Raw genomic sequence first — 17,765 nt, 5'->3', positions numbered from 1 at the left:
CTAAAACTGTTTTACTCGTGCTTATCTCTTTTTTCCATATAAATATCAATCAATAAATAATAATATGTATTTATTAATAACTTTTTAATGACATATTTCTTACATGTTACTCATGAAGCATTTTGTCATGTGTCACATCTACGTAAGACATAACTTGCCCCCATATCTTGTCACGACTGCTTTATCTTGCGACCACGAGCTGATGAGCAACCTTTCAATGATTCACAACTATTTTTTTTAATTAATTATTTTTAAAGAAAAGTAATTCTATACATTCCAAATACTAATATAATAAATATAATAGCCATTCAACTATTATTTCAAACCTGTTGTTGTGAATAAATATTATTTGACAACGGTAATAAAATAACCATTCAATCATTTAATTATAATTTAATTAATTTCTGAAAATACCAATTTATAGTTATACATAAACCTTGATAGTATAGTATATATAAAGTCCATACAAGCAACAACCCTTATTCAAAATAAATTGAAGGTCCGTTACAAGTTACAACTGTTCTACAGCTGATTTTGGTAACTTGCCGCCACAATTTGACAACACATGCAACTAAGATTTTGCATGTGTTTCTTTTCTCATGTATTGAATTTTTGTTTTGTTTATATTTATATATATGCGGATGGACAGTGTAGAGTTAGATTAGAGTTGCATATATATGCTGAAGTTATTGCAATGATATAATTATTGCAACAAATTTGTGTTGTTGATAAGTTTGTACTTTTTTATTTGGTTTGGTTCACTAACTTGGAGAGAATATTAATGAGTTCAAATTCATCGAGAGAAAAAGATAATTTTATTTTTTTTATATTTGAATTGAAATCTGATAAATTTATTTTTATTTTATTTTATTTTATAATTTTGATGTTAATTTCTTCTTATTTATTCATTTATTTATGATATTTGCATATTGATCATGAGATGATAAAATAAGTCAAATTGGTAAAATCTACTAGGTTTTTAGTGCAAAAAAACTTATGAAGTTAATATTTCAATTAATGAGTATAAGAAGGAGATTTGTTGCACACTTCAAAGGTTGAATTTTATGATAACAAAATATTGCTAAAGAAATGGAGAAAGTTGTTGCTTAAGAAGGAGAAAGTTGTGTTGGAACCGAGTTAGTTTTACATTTAGAGTTTTGATGCTAATTCAAGTATTTTATGAGAACAATATATTTGACTTTAAAGAGTATGAAATAAGTTCATGTTTTTGAAGAAAATCTAAAATAAGATTTGATTCAAATTTACAATTGAAAATTTTTTTAGGCCAAGTTGAAAACAATATATGGTCAAGATTTGAAGAAGATTTAATTAAGATTTGATCGTGATTTGAAGAAGAATTTACAAACTCAATCTACACAAAATAGAAACAAAATCAATCTGAAGAATTTACAAACTCAATCTACACAAAATAGAAATAGAATCAATTTGAACAAGATACACTTCAGAAATAAAGAAGGACTAAATTGAAGCCCAAATTTTCACTATAAATAGACACTCAAGGATGAAAGAGAAAAGTATCGAAAAACAGAAATTAGTAACTCAAGCTCAAAGTTCTTAATTCATCTTAGAGTTCAAAGAGAGAAAAACTTGTTCAGGTTAGAAATATTTTCCGAGTGTTCTTTTCTTAGAGTGTGAAAGTTATTATTATTATCAGCTTTGTTATAAGCAACTACTCAAGTTCCAATCTTTTATATTCAACCCGATAGTGGTTTAGTTCCTTCTTCAATCTGGGGCTGTCAGGTTGTTAGGAGAAGATTTGACTTGTAGTGTCAAGGTGGTTAGTTCCTCAAAAGTTTATGGTTGACATGCTGTTTGAGAAGACTGAATGGGAGGATCAGGTTCTTTGTAATTCAAGGTATTTGAATTAGCGGATTAAAGCCTTCTAAATGAGGAGACTGGATGTAGCCAAGTTAGTGGTGAACCAGGATAAATCTACGTGTCAAATTATTTATACTTTCATTGCTTGCTATTTATGAACTGATAGCTTCTACTCCAAGTAAGTCACCAAAACCAAAATAATTTTTTATTTATTTATAAATTATCAAAAAGTTGTCAACTTTGGCAAACACAATTCAACCCCTTTCTCGTGTTTGCACCTTCAATTGGCGTTAGAGATCAATCTCAAGACTGAGCACTTTACAGTGTTTGAGAAAAGATCCAAGGGTTCAATATGTTTGGATTCAGTGAAGAAGCTACTAGAGGAAACATCAACAGACCACATCCTGTTTGATGGAGAACATTTTGAGCATTGGAAAGACGGAGTGAGAAGTTTCTATATTTCACAAGATCTTGAACTTTTGGACTTGGTGGAATATGGTTATATTGCTCTGAAGAATACTGATGGTATTGAAATTCTAAGAAAGGAGATGAATGCTGATTAGAAGATGTACCAGATGCATCATAAGTCCAGAACATTCATGATAAATGCAATCACCTTCAAGGAGTTTGTGAACTGAAGGAAGCAAGCAAGTCCAAGAAGCAAAGGCCAACCTCCTAGTCAAAAAGTATGAGTTGCTCAAGATGGAAGAAGATGAAGACATTGAAACAATGTTTTCCAGATTACACATCCTGGTCTCAGGATTAAAGGGACTTGAGAAGAGTTATACTACTATTGATCATATGAAGAAAATTCTTAGGAGTCTGACAAGCAAGTGGAGACCTAAGATCACTGTCATTCAGGGAGCAAAGGATCTGAATACTCGAAAGTTAGAAGAATTAATATGTTTTCTCAGATCACATGAAATTGAGCTTGAAGAAGATGATCCCAAGAAGAAGAACAAGACTCTGGCCTTCAAATCTAAGCAGAAGAAGGTTCTAAAGGCAACATCAGAATCATATGATAGTGATTCAGATAATTAGAATATGAACTCAAAGGAATAGGATATTGCTTTCATAACCAGAAAAATTTGAAAGATGTGGCACAATAGAAAGAATAAATTTCCCTCAAAGATATTCCAAGCAATCCAACAGAGGGAATGATGATAAATATGACAAGAAAAACATTATCTGCTATGGATGCAATGAACTTGGACATGTCAAGTCAGAATGTTCAAAAAGGGAGAAAGGGAAACACCAAAGGAAAGATTCTAGACCCAAGAAGAAGAGTATGATGGCTACATGGGATGATTCTGAGGAATCATCTGACAATGAACAAGTAGATTTGGCTATGATGGCTCATACCAACTCTGTCTCTGGATCCAACATAGATTCTGACTCTAGAAGTGAATCAGCAGATGAAGAAATTGAAGTATTTTCTGAATTTACTCGATATGATTTAATTACTGTTGTAAATGATTTTTTAAATAATAATCACAAATTATCTTTAAAATTGAAAACACTTAGGAAAGAAAATATAAATCTAATTGAAAACTTTAATGTTTTAAAGAATCAAAGTACTGAATTTAAAACAGAAAATGCAAATATGAAAACTGATATTACTGAACTTAAAATAGAGAATGCAAATATGAAAACTGATATTACTAAACTTAAAACAAATTATGCAACTCTAAAAACTGATATTATTGAACTTAAAACAGAAAATGAAAATCTAAAAACTAATATTGTTGAACTTAAGGCTAAAAATCTAACTCTAAAAAGCAATCATAGTTCAACATTAATTGGAAATACCATAGGTAACTCTGATAAGCATTAACAATTATTTCGAGATTTTCTTGCTAATGGTATGTAAAGAAGCAAATATGCTTATATGATTTATGGAATTAGTAGAAATGGTAAAAGAGGTATATGACATGAAGAAACTGTAATTGAACCAAAACCTATTCCCTCTTATGTCTTGTGAACTTTTTGCAGTAAGAAAGGTCACTTCAAATTATCTTGTCCCATGTTAAATACAAAGAAAGACAAGAAACCTTTCAAGACTAACAAACCAGGACCAAACCAAATTTGGGTACCTAAGAACAAAATTATCCTTGTTGCATATGTCCTCAGCAATCAAGTTAAAATACCAATCATGGTACCTGGATAGTGGATGCTCGCGAAATATGACGAGAGAAAAGTCTATTTTCGAAGAACTAACTTTGAGTAAAGGAGACACAATGATCTTTAGAGGAAAGCAAAAAGACTAGATCGCTGGTCAAGGTACAGTTGGTAATGGTATTTCCCCTTCTACTAAAGATGTCTTGTTTGTTAAAAGTGTCTTAAGTATAATTTATTAAGTATTAGACTGTTAAGTGATAATAATTATGATATTATATTCAATCAAAAAACATGCAAGGCAATTAGTCAGAAGGATAGATCTGTACTCTTTACAGGTCAAAGGCAAAACAATATTTATAAGATAGACCTGTTAGTCTAGAGAAACAAGAGGTTAAGTGTCTTATGTCAGTAAATGAAGATAAACTAATTTGGCACAAAGATTAGGTCATGCAAACCTTAGATTAATTTCAAAACTAAATAAACTTCAACTAGTTAGAGGTCTACCTAAGCGTAGTTAGAAAACTGAAATTATGTGTGAAGCTTGTCAAAAGGGAAAACAAACAAAAAACTCATTTATCCCTAAGAACCCAGTTTCTACCTTAAATCCCCTTTAGCTCTTACATATATATTTGTTTTGACCAATGAAAACAACTTCTCTAAGTGGAAAGAAATATGGCTTTTTTATACATATATATATTGAATATACTTAGTATTTTTTTCAGTATTAAAAATTATAATCTTATCTCTATAAAAATATTTTTAAATTTTATTATTGTATAATAATAATTATTTTATTATATTAATTATTATTATATATATATATATATATATATATATATGAATGAGTGTGAGTGTGAACGGAGAAATTTGAACCCGTTATGGACATAGATGATGCATAAATTTTACACTTGATATAAAACGGAGACGAATGCGAGTTTTTCTCGATTAGTCGGGTGCGGAGATGGAGGAGACAAAATCTGTATATGCCTCGCGTTTTCGTCTTTAAAATTCCATAAATAGGATTTTTTGTTTTTGTTGATTTTGGTGGAAAAGTAGTTTCTCCTAGAAAAGTCTTTGAAATTTCTCTTGTGCTTCATCTCTTTCTGGTATGATTTTGTTGAGCAGATCTTTCAGATTCATTAGTTGATCATCTTTCTTTTGAGTTCTTTTTGCAGCTCTTTTTTTACTGGTTTTTCAGTTGTAATTTTCTGTATTTTTTTTTTGTATTTTTTGTATTTTTTTGGTTTTATAAGTAATTTTTTGTGCTTCATTGGTTTTTTGCTATTTGATTTTTTAAAACAATTTTTAATATTCAAATATTATTTTATTTTGCAAAATTATTTATATATTTAAATATAATCTAGCATGAAAATAATTTATTAAATTTATAAATATCACATCATATTAAAATGTATCACATAAACATAAAAAAGATGATGAGTCTAATTATAGAACTTAATAAAATTGGAGAACTAAAATTTAAAAATTATTTAAATAAATAAATCAAAACTGTAATTAAATTTTTAAATAAAAATGAGAATAATTATAATATGTTTATTATAATTAAAATTAGTATAACAATAAATTATAACCTTTTCAAGGTAAAGGACATTATAATGAGTACATAATTAATTAGTCAAATTTAAAATTTTGTATATCTTTTACATAAAAATGGAAATAATTATAATATTAACTTGATGAAATAATTATAATTCCAAAAATAAAACTTTTACTTTATTTTTCTATTACTACTTGTTTTTCAAATCTTATTTTTAATTATTTACATAATGTACCGATTTTTTCTCAATAATTTATTATAGGTATTATCAAGTAATTAATGGTTAATTGCATATTAAAAACAGGTTTCTCAAACTAGATTGTTGTCAAATTGTGAAGATTAACCACTGCGAATGTGAATGCTTGAGTATGTTATTAATTAAAGTAGAATTGTTTGATAATGATTTTTGTCATGAGATTATAATATATTTTTTAAGGAGGTTATAAAGTTTTTTGAGATGCCATTTCTTTTTACATCTTAAACCACAAAAAAGAATGCTGTTAGTAATAGTTTATTTAATTAGATTATGACCTGCGTAAATAAGAATTTTCAAAAACTTTTTCAAAGTAAAGGACATTACAACCTTTTCACATAACACTTACTAATTATCTTTAATAAAATACAAAACAATACATGCTTAAATTCCCAAAAATAGAAAGAACAAATTCTCACAATGTGAATCATAGTTAAATTGTAAAATGGAAATAGTTTATCTCATCACAATGGAAAATCTCAAAATAAAAATAATGTACTTTAAAATATTTATAATACAAATAAATAACATTCTTCAAAAGAAGAGTATCATCCTCAACGCCAAATGCTAATTGTCACATGTAGCATGTGAGACGTAAATGATAATAAACGCCAAACACAATCATGAATGAGGTGAGTATTTGAAACATGTTTTAAGTATGATAAGGTAAGAAAAACTTACACAAATAAATACGACATAATTGTAACTACATATAATACACTAGCAAATCAATTACAACATACACTAGATATCATGGACAATTGGTAGCTATCAACACAATAAAGAATACATGTTCATTACGCAATGCTATATCATATATTTGATTAGGAGACACAACTCTATGCCACCTTCGGTGGTTAGATGTAACATATATAAGTCTTGTCCGCATAGGCCTACTAGACTAAACTTGAGACTCATGTAAGCATTTGGTCAAAGTAATTGTGCATTTAATGATAGCTCTCAATATTAGAAGACTTTCCTAAACCGCATAAGAATCCTCCACACGAATACTCCCATGGTTTGGTGTATTGTCCTAAGATTCAAGTGTGTTGATAATCACTATTAGGCTTAATATTGTGCTTCCCCCACACACATAAGATGGTCATTCATGACTTAATAATATGCATACAATTCACGTGGTCTTTGAACTGTCACAAAGGTACAAGATATCATTCTCCGATGTCTAAAAATTCATCACATGATATCTTTTTCTCTTTGTCGTCTTAGGTCACTCCTAAATGAGCACTATTACAGGTGTGGCACTCTAATTTTTATGATAAAATATTTTATTAATTAAATAATATTTTAAAGATTAATTTTGACATTAAAAGTGTCTTAAAATATATGTAGATAAGTATTATGATTTCTATTTGTATATTTATGCTCATACTTACTTTTAACTTAAGATTTTTAAAATCCTGGTTCGCATCGTATTGCGAGGAAATAACCTCACAGTGCGAAAAACCATCATTCCAAGATATGAACTATATCTCGTCATATGCAAAGACATAGTCTCGTAGTGCAACAAGCCATTTTCCAAAACCCGATATCTTTCTTTGGTCTCGCATTGCGACATGTACAAGTCGCAGTGCAATCTGAAACAATTTTTCCAATACCAAGCTTCACATCGCAATGCAAAACATAATTTTGCAGTGTGAATAAGTGTGTTTCTTAGAAGTATTTAAGGTATCTATCATATTTCTTCTTACATCTTACATAGATTTTGAATAAACCAACCTTCATCTCATCAATTTTTGTCCGAAGACTCACAATCTTGAGCTCTTGTTTGTTCTTGTCTATGAGTGTGATCTTGTATGCACTGGAAGGAAACCATCTTTGAGCATTTTGAGTGAAACTCATATTTATTATTCTTAAAACACTAATTCATCTTGATTCTTGAATTTGAGTAGGAGAATGCCACCATAAATAAGCTTTACCTCTATTTTGAGTCATCTCTTTAGAAATTAGTTAGTATTTCTACCAACAAGTGATAAAAAAAAACATTTCCTTTCCTTAAACACAAAACTTATTTCCACACATATTTTAAACATTAATCCTCTCTTGACATCTGCCACTAATGGAAAACTTCAACTGTTATTGAGCTATTAAGCATAGAGGAAACTTTAATGGTCAATTTTCCTTAATTCTTGATTTGTTAATTTTAATTATGTTTTCAGTATTATCATTTTATTTTCAGCATTTTAATTATTATTCAAAAATTTTAAAAGTGATTTCACTAATTAAAAACACATGAGATCGCTAGGTTAGAGACCCTTATAATTGCACCAAGTAAAGTTGTTGCCTTACCTTCATTAACACGAATAAGCGACATGCTCCAAGAAGTCGAAGCTGAAACAAAGTCCTTTGCATGATCATAGAGGCATGCCATAACACTCATAGTGTTAATTATGTTATAGAAACCAACATTGGCATTACTTTTAGTCTAATTTGAGTCTAATATATATACATCATGTACATTGGTATGTGTAGAGAATCATGTAAATTGGTAAGGTAGAACATATGTAAATTGACATGAGTAGAACATATGTAAATTGGTATTGGTAGAGCATCATGTAGCTTGACATGTGTATAGGGACTAAAATTTATTTTTCCAATTTTTTTAATTATTAAAGTTGCACTTTTCTTATTATTAAGGGTCCAATTCTTAATATTAGAACATAACCTTCAAAATCTATTACTTGTATATTTTTGTGGTATGATTTATTTATATGTTTATTTTTTAGGAGTATCCGAAAATTATGAAATTGATTACCTAAATTCATTGATTTGCTTAGGATAAAAAAGAGATGTAGAGAGATACTAGAGAATGAGAGATAGTAGATAGAGATAGGAGGGGGAGATAGAGATACATAAGAGAAACATGTATTTAGAAAAATCATATATTTAAAAAATATTTTTCAAACAACTATGTTTTCTGGAAAATCATTTTTATGTTATGATAATTTTGTAGTTTTAAAAAAATCATTTTTATAAAATTGTATGCGGACAAATTAAAAATTATTTTACAAAAAAAAAGTCATTTTCTAAAAAATCTCTAAATTATTTAAAATAAAAATTAATAATAATAATAATAATAATAATAATAATAATAATAATAATAATAATAATAATAATAATAATAATAATAATAATAATAATAATAATAATAATATTCACGGGCTTTTTTTTACAGGTACCCAATGGATCATGGGCTTTTTTTGCAGGTACCCAATGGATCTGGCTATCCGTATATATATCCCCTCACCCACACAATACCCTCAATTTTCATTCTCTCGTCCAAACTATCGCCCTAGATATTCCTACAAGCGCTTCCAACTTCCTGTTTCATTCTCTCTGATTGCTTCTGATTTTACGTGGCTGCCGCAAGAAAGAAGCGGAAAAGAGTTCTCCTTTCAAGGTTTCTACTTCGCTGATAAGAGAAGTCTGTTCCGATTCCGAAGGCAAGTTGCTTCAAAACGAACAAATCTCCTTGTTCATCCATTCAACAAATCCTAACTCTAGCGGTTTCTGATTTGAGAGGGATTCGCTTCACCGATTCGACTGATTTTGGATGATGATAGTGTCACTCTGGGGCTCACGGGAAGGAATCTGAAGTCTCTTGTGAAGAATTGTAGATTTAGTTTCATTGTTGTGGTTGAAAAGAGAAAAAAAGAGCTTTTTGTTTGATATACTGTACTGTTTGATTTGATTTGAGTTTCAATTTCATTATTTTTGTTTCAATTTCAAAAGCAATTGGATTATCTTGTTTGTGTTAATAGAAAGAGTAATTTTTACGATGGCGGTGTATTATAAATTTAAGAGCGCAAAAGATTATGATTCAATTCCCATGGACGGTCCTTTCATCTCTGTTGGTACATTGAAACAAAATATTTTTGTATCCAAGCATTTAGGAAGGGGTACTGATTTCGACCTAATGGTTACCAACGCCCAGACCAATGAAGGTCGGTTCGCATTTTGATTTAACTACTTTCTTGATTAGGGTTAATAATGTTTGCATATATTTTAGGGTTTCAATTTGGTGTTTAATCGTAAATTTGTTTTCGGAAATAAAAACAAAACTTTCAAATAAAAGGCATCGAAACTGCGATCTAGTTGTATATTAGAAGTACGCAAACAAAATTTGTAATATGGTTGTTCGTATGTTAGGCTTCATGAAATACCAGTTTTATAGTTTGACCCGTCTCTTGAAATTTCAGATTATCTTGACGAAGAAATGTTGATTCCTAAAAATACTTCAGTCTTAATTCGCCGGGTTCCAGGACGGCCTCGTTTACCAATTATTACCGAACTACAGTACTATCTCAAACCTCTAATCTTGTTACTGTTGAATTTTTAACCATTGATCATGCATTGTGTTGTGTATCTATGTTTTTTCAAAATGGGCTGTCGTAGGTTTATCATTCCCGTTGTCTGTGATTTCCATATATTGTGGCAAAATTTGGAATTGCACTGTTCATTTGCGAAATAAACCGTGAACTTGAGTTGCCACTATTTTTTTGTATTTGCAGACAAAAGGTGGAAAATAAGATGGTGGAAACTGAACCTGACTACAGTAGTTTACCCACAGATGATACATCTGCCATGAAATATGTAAGTTCCTTGTTTCTTTTTGTCTTGTTTGTTGATAAACAATTCAGATGCATTCCCTAGAAACTGAAACTTCATTCCATTGAACAGCCCGAAAATTTGGATTGGGATGAATTTGGCAATGATTTATATTCAATACCTGACCAACTACCTGTTCAATCCACCAACATGATTCCAGAGGCTCCTTCTACTAACCAAGCTGACGAAGAAAGTAAGATTAAGGCCTTGATTGATACCCCGGCCCTGGATTGGCAAAAGTGAGTAGATTATCATCTTTTTCTTTTGTTGTTTTGTTTGGTGCATGTAATCAACGAATAATGGAATTACAAGTATAATCAAGAATGGGGATTGCCATCTCTTCCAGAGGAAATGGAGATTCCTCAATTCTCAAAATGTGTATTGGAATAGTTTTTCCTTTTTCCTTACCTAACTAATGCTAAGTTTAGATATCTAATAATGGGTGAAGTGGATGAAGCCAAAGCTATGTAATGGGATAAAATTACACTATAAAATATGTTTGGAAATCGAATTAGAGGTATTTGATACAACAAATTAGGTTCCATCCGAACAATGACAACTAATGTTATTCCATTCTGATTCCCTTTATTCCATCAAATCCAAACATAGTCTAACAATATGTAATTCCTTACAAAGATTTCCTTCCACATGTCAAATGCGATTTTCTTTTGGTGAAAATGCTCTAAGTTCTAGGCTTTATGATGTTTTATGTTGACTTTTTATTTTTGCATGCAGTCAAAGTTCAGACTTTGGTGCTGGTAGAGGTTTTCGACGGGGCATGGGTGGACGGATGGGGGGTGGACGTGGTTTTGGTGATTCTCTTTCTCTATTCTCTAAATATTTACGGGTTATGTGGTTTGAATACACATATTAATATGTTCATGCACTCATGCTTATATACTTGCCGGGGTCTTGCAGGGTTGGAGCGAAAAACACCTCCAGAAGGCTATGTATGTCACAGATGCAAGGTGCCTGGTATGTTCATATTTCTGAACTTCATAAAGCTCCTCTGCTTACAGAACACAAGATATTGGTGTCAGTTTATTTGGCTCACTTTTCTCTTATCATATTTGTGTAGGACATTTCATTCAGCATTGCCCTACAAATGGTGATTCAAATTTTGACATAAAAAAAGTCAGGCAACCTACTGGTATTCCTAGATCTATGCTGATGGTAAATCCACAAGGTTCCTATGCTTTACTAAATGGTTCAGTAGCTGTTTTGAAGCCAAATGAGTGAGTACATCTTAATTCTTGTCAAATCTGTATGTAGACATGAAATTGAGTTTCATGTTTTCCTTGCAAACAGGGCTGCTTTTGAGAAAGAAATGGAAGGGTTGCCTTCTACGCGATCAGTTGGGGATCTACCACCTGAGCTCCACTGCCCCTTGTGCAATAATGTCATGAAAGATGCTGTATTGACAAGCAAGTGCTGTTTTAAAAGCTTCTGTGACAAATGTATGTTTTAACGTTCTGTAGTAAATATGGTTTCAGATTTTGAGTATGATACTAATATGTCTTTACAGCTCCTCTTCATTAAGCAAGTACTGAACATTTTAGTTATTGAAATTCTCTGCAACCTTTTCTGTGAACTATATTGTGTAGAAATTTTATATTGAAGTGATTTGTTATCTTCTAAAATATTTTCAGGTATTAGGGACTATATTATGTCCAAGTCTGCGTGCGTATGTAGTGCAACGAATATTCTTGCTGATGATCTTTTACCAAATAAGACACTGAGAGATGCCATCAATCGCATATTGGAGTCAGGCAACAGCAGTACTGAAAATGCTGGGAGCACTTATCAAGTTCAAGGTGATTGAATCACTCGTGATTTGGATCTTACTTGGCACTATTATTGGCTATAAATTTGTTAAGATATACATTTTTTATTTTTTATTTTTCAGATATGGAGTCTTCTCGTTGTACACAGCCTAAGGTTCCGTCTCCAACTTCATCTGCTACTTCCAAGGGAGGACCAAAAGTTTCACCTGTTAATGAAGGGTTGAAGAATATACAGGAAATAGCTGATGAGAGAAACGCTGTTTCTGCTCCACAGCAGACATCAGAGCAAGTAACAATCCCTAGAGCTGCTGATGTGTCTGAAGCTACTCATGAGTCTATGAGTGTGAAGGAACCAGCCTCACAAGGAAGTGCTAAACTGGTTGAAGAAGAAGTGCAGCAAAAAGTGGTCCCTATGGATGCAGGTAATGTAGAATGCTGCTATATAATTCTGTGTTCTTTGTTGATTTTCTGTTGATGGCATGATCATTTTATTTTTAAATTTGCAGGAAAGAAAAAGAAAAAGAAGAAAGTTCGTACTATGGCTCCTCCTGCAAATGGTAAATCTGTTATTTTAGATTTGTTTGACGCTATTATTAGTATCTGTAATTTTTTTTGGATCTGGTTTTACATACTGCATTACCGTGGGAATATTTAGTGAACCAGTGCAATATAAAGATTTTTAGTCCAGTAATAGCTTTGAATAATTTTTATTTATCATGCAGATTTTCAATGGAAAACCCCACATGATCTTGGGGCTGAGAACTATATGATGCCAATGGGTCCACCACCTCCCAGCTATAATTCATACTGGAATGGCATGCAACCTTGTATGGATGGATTTATGGCACCATATCCTGGTCCAATGCAAATGCAAATGCAAATGATGGGTTATGGTCTAGGCCCCTTTGATATGCCATTTGCAGGTGGTATGCCTCAAGACCCATTTGGCATGCAAGGTTACATGATGCCTGCTGTTCCACCTCATAGGTATGATATATGCTTGCCAAAATTAAACTACATCCCTTCTTCTGCTATCACATGTCTCCCCTCATTTGCTCTTTCTCTCTCAGACACACACACACATAAACTCTATAGATTGATACTTAATGCCATATTGTTATATAATAACCATTATGACTGTATCCAGGGATTTTGCTGACTTCAATAGAGGGATGAATGTTCCTCCTCCAGTTATAAATAGAGATGAGTTTGAAGCTCGGAAAGCTAATAATATGAGGAGGAAGCATGAAAATGAGAGATGGGGTGAAAGGTATAAATGGAACTTTGCTTGGGTGGCTTTGCTTTGTTCTGATATGCATGTTTAACAGTTTGATAGAGTTTTAACTTGAAAGTCGAACATTTGTACTGTTCTAATATAGAAACATTTCATCTAAGCTTTTGTATATGAAGTTTCTATCTCCTTTTTTCCTGGCAGTGGGGTATTGAGTATTTGGAAATTTATTATTCTAGAGTGAATTAATTATATCACCCTTTTTCCCCTCGTGATAAAATAGACTGGGGGGGTTGGTTATGTTGTGGATTTCGCTCAAATAATTGTGAAACACTGATTTAGACAAGACATTTTTCTTTATGAGATAACATGTTGTGAATGCATGACCAATGTTATCATGGCTCTTTTTGCATGTTGAGATAACTGTGTTTAATGTCTTATTGCTTTTAATGAGTTTGTTTCCTACATGGAACAGGGACTTCTCCAAAGATCCAGAATTGGGTAGGGAGGTGAGCAGTGTTGGGGATGTTTCTTCAATGAAATCAAAAACAGTACGTGCTTTCTATTGTCTTAATTTTCAGCTCTCTCTGTGGACTTTTATATTCCATTTAATTTGTGTGGGTTTTCTACCAAAAGTTTGGCCAGATACCTCAGATAATCCCATTTATTATTTGTGCTTTAATTATAGTAGTCTTTGGCAATTACTTTTTGGGTTTCATTTAATTGATAAAAATATTTGTCTATCAAGTTATACCGTGGTTGTTTATGGAATGATTGGGGTAGCTACGCCGGTGTTGTGAGACAAATGGTTTAAAATTGGTTAAACGATAACGATGATAACAAAAATTCGATAGGTGCATTGCGGCATATGAAAATGGTGCAGTGCTGTTATAAATCTTAATTCTTCCTAAATCTCGTGATAATTTATGCAGACCATGGTTTTTATGGACATGATTTGATGGGTAACCTTTTAATCAATCTTTTAATGGGTAACAAATGGTCCTCCATTAATAAAGCTTAGAATCGGTTTATTTTTATTTGAAAACATGACATATCTCTAGTTAATTATGATTACCACATTAGGTGAATCATAATGACATTTATGTAACTTTATCACTATTAAGTTTTTCATCCTTTTCAAATTGCCAAACTTTTCAAGCCCCTTGTTCGTCCACAACCCCTAAAAATCAAATAGACTCTATGCTGTCTTCTTGGATCGATTGGATTTGGATGATAATAGATGAATCGAAAGTAGATGGCGATGATTTAGTTTTGTACTTTTTGAAATTGGATCATCATCTCCTTCTTCTACTTCACTAATATATCTCTACCTCTCACTTGCATTCTCTCTCTCTCTCTCTATTGATTTTATTATTACTTATCGGTTTTCTCTCTCTTATACTATTGCTTGAAGGAGATGGAAAGATGAAAGGAGAGGATTCCAATCTTTAATTTTTAAATTTTTTCTTGAACCTCTAGAATGAGTGTGACAAATTTTACATTAATAAAAAATTTATGAAATTACATAAGTTAATAAGTGATCACGTATTGAAATAGTTTTAGGTAGATCATCTAAGGGCCGTTTATCTTGTAAAAATATTTTGTTTTATATTTTTAATGTTTTTTTAAATATAATAAAATAGTTTTTGATTTTTTTATTGTTTTTAAATATGTAAACAGTTGTTTATTTTAAAAGTTTTTTATATTTTTATTAAATGGTAAAATTAACACAAACTTTAATAATTGAATCAAAAATATTTTCCAAGATTTTCCTATAATATCTATTTTTAACCCTCTGAACCAACTATACAACAAAATCACGTAGTCAACTATGATATATTTTGGTGTAACAATAATGTGTTCTATCTTATGTTCAATATTGAAAACCACTAGTTTTAAACAACCAAATAATTTGTAAAAACAAGAAGACATTTACATTAACACTATTAAATTTTCATAGGGTCGTCTCATAATACGGATGATGTGCCCTATTATTCTTTTTAATTTATCCAATGGGTTTTTTTGTTTCAAAATTTACCGAAAAGGTTAAATAAATTTAACGACACTTTTCTTTTTCTGTTTGCAGAAGTCAAATCCACCGTCATCTAGTGGCTACTCCATTTCCCATCAACAACGTCGCCGACCCTCGCCAGATAGATCTCGCCTTGAGGCGGAACCACCACGTTCTACCAAAAGAAAATTGGAGCACCACTCCGAACGCGACCGTGACTACGAGCACGAGCGCCACCACCATAACCACCGATCAGAATCCTCCTCATTCCGAAAATCACCTGAACCAGTCTCGAAAAGCACATCGAACGCATCAGCGGCTGATCGCAAACAGAAAAGCAGCATCTTCTCACGCATAAGCTTCCCACTCGAGGATGAACCCAAAACAAAGAAGAAAAAGCTTAGCGGTTCTTCCCAATCAGGCACTGCTTCGATACCGCATGTCTCAAACGGTTATTACGAAGTGAGAAAGAGTGATCCCGTGTCTGACTACGATTGTAGTGACGATGAAAGGCATTTCAAAAGGAGGCGGCCTAGGTATGAGTCGGTGGATTCGAGAGAGCGGAAGCATAGGTGAAGAAGACTTGTATTAGAATTAACGCATCTCTACCCATACTTGAAAAGTTTAAAATACTTATTGGAACTTCTTCTCCTTACAATTAACTCGCCCTTGTAATTTTATGTTTTTCTATGAAATGAAGTCATTATATGTTTTATCTTATGCTTCAAATTTCGTCTCCTTTTTTCTTTCTTGATGTCTGTCCAATTGCTTTTTTTTTTTTTTCATTTTTTTTTCTAGAAGTGATATTTTAGGTAAATGATAAATTATAATGAGGGAATAAGTATATTAATCTTTAAAATTATAAATATTAACTAAATTAGTCACTAAATTTTATTAATTTATAAACATATTTTTTAAATTGTAAAATACTAATTAAAATAGGCTATATATTGGTATCTCATGATCTCATATCAACTTCTATGGATTATTTTTCTTGAAACATTTAACTTTTGTGTAGTTAATCTATGTATAATTCCAATTTTGCATATTATTTTTTTGAGATAATAAAATTTAATTTGCAAATTAGTGAAGAATTTATGTAAATAAATTATATATTTAATTACACAACTACATTAAAATATTTCACATAAAAAAAACTTAGTAAAAAACTTGATTAATATTTGATAGTTTTAAGATATTTTTTAATTCACAAATTTCAACAACTATTTTGACTATCTCATATAAAAAACAACTTAGTGAAGAACTTGATTAATATTTGATAGTTATAAGATATTTTTTAATTCACAAATTTCAACAACTATTTTGACCCAAGTTACAATTTCAAGAATATAAATTTTCATACTCACTAGATTATAAATTAATTATTTTTTGTGGAAATTATTTTTTGTGGAAATTATTTTTTTTCATTGACAAAAGTGAAATTATTTAAAAGTTGTGCTTTGAAAGTCTTCTCTATATTTTAGATTGGGCTATCTTCAGAATCCACCATTATTTAAATAAATAAAAAACTGTCAATGAGGGGTTGCTTTAAACTTTTTTGTTTTTGTATAACACTCATCTTATATGTATGAAAAGTCATATATATAAATGAAATTATTTTACTCAACTTTCCTTGCATCTTACCACAGAAGCCTTGTTTAGCTTTTTCAGTTATTACACAAAACGATATAGATTGAGTTCAATTTGATTAGACTACACAAGGGAAAGCAACTTTTCTTTGTCCACTTCTATCAACTTTCAATGCATTCTTCTAGACTAAAATTAACTCAATTAAATTAATTAGTTAAAAAACGATTTTCATTAATCAATTAAATAAAAGATAGTAACATATTTATTAAATATTATCTATATAAAAATTTAAAAAATATTATAATATATTATTTATAATTTTCGTTATAATTCTTAAGTGTGATGAAGATGTATCATAGGAGGAGATAAAAAATAAAGTTTATCTCAAATCATATAATTAAAAGATTAATTTTTATAAATAAATTAATTAAAAAAAATATACATTTCATTAATAATATATATCTTAAATAACTTTTAAATAAAAAATTATGATATAACAATTAATTTACTGTATAAATCATATATTAGAAAATATATATCCTTAATCAATTAATAAATAAAAAATATTTCATTAGTACTGGGGTTCTTCAATTTCTTTTAGACAAAATTTTAAATAAAAAATATAATATTTATAATTTACTATATAAAATATACATTCAGGAAATAGTTTTCATTGATATAGTTAAAAGAATTTTTCACGAATCAAGTATCATACAATCATTATATTACTATGTAAATTATACTTGACACAAATA

At 30.5% G+C, this 17,765-nt stretch overlaps 1 protein-coding gene across 2 annotated transcripts; it reads left to right on the top strand.

Moving 5' to 3' along the window:
- Nucleotides 1-9,041: 9,041 nt before the first annotated feature.
- Nucleotides 9,042-16,140, top strand: LOC101501878 (E3 ubiquitin ligase PQT3-like). Of its 2 annotated transcripts, XM_004513171.4 has the most exons (15): nucleotides 9,042-9,730; nucleotides 9,986-10,082; nucleotides 10,298-10,379; nucleotides 10,467-10,633; nucleotides 11,130-11,206; nucleotides 11,313-11,369; nucleotides 11,473-11,629; nucleotides 11,703-11,851; nucleotides 12,044-12,208; nucleotides 12,301-12,600; nucleotides 12,685-12,735; nucleotides 12,901-13,165; nucleotides 13,326-13,448; nucleotides 13,885-13,960; nucleotides 15,496-16,140. In XM_004513171.4, the coding sequence occupies exons 1-15, from the start codon at nucleotides 9,565-9,567 to the stop codon at nucleotides 15,994-15,996; spliced, it is 2,433 nt and encodes an 810-aa protein (XP_004513228.2). In that variant the 5' UTR covers nucleotides 9,042-9,564; the 3' UTR covers nucleotides 15,997-16,140. The 2 variants fall into 2 exon arrangements, with proteins under 2 accessions (XP_004513228.2, XP_004513229.1); XM_004513172.4 differs by lacking the exon at nucleotides 9,986-10,082 and having other exon boundaries at nucleotides 9,589-9,730.
- The last annotated feature ends 1,625 nt before the right edge of the window (nucleotides 16,141-17,765 follow it).

Source organism: Cicer arietinum, chromosome 5 (genome assembly GCF_000331145.2).
Source record: "Cicer arietinum cultivar CDC Frontier isolate Library 1 chromosome 5, Cicar.CDCFrontier_v2.0, whole genome shotgun sequence".
NCBI lineage: Eukaryota > Viridiplantae > Streptophyta > Magnoliopsida > Fabales > Fabaceae > Cicer > Cicer arietinum.
Note: the sequence above shows the minus strand (reverse complement) of the source record. Positions and strands in the feature narration are given on the sequence as shown.

Excerpts from the sequence above, each read along its gene's own strand:
- LOC101501878 (XM_004513171.4), top strand. The coding sequence starts at position 9,565 with ATGGCGGTGTATTATAAATTTAAGAGCGCAAAAGATTATGATTCAATT. Across the intron at positions 11,630-11,702 it reads GCTGTTTTGAAGCCAAATGA|GGCTGCTTTTGAGAAAGAAA; the intron begins GTGAGTACATCT and ends CCTTGCAAACAG. Across the intron at positions 13,449-13,884 it reads AATGAGAGATGGGGTGAAAG|GGACTTCTCCAAAGATCCAG; the intron begins GTATAAATGGAA and ends TACATGGAACAG.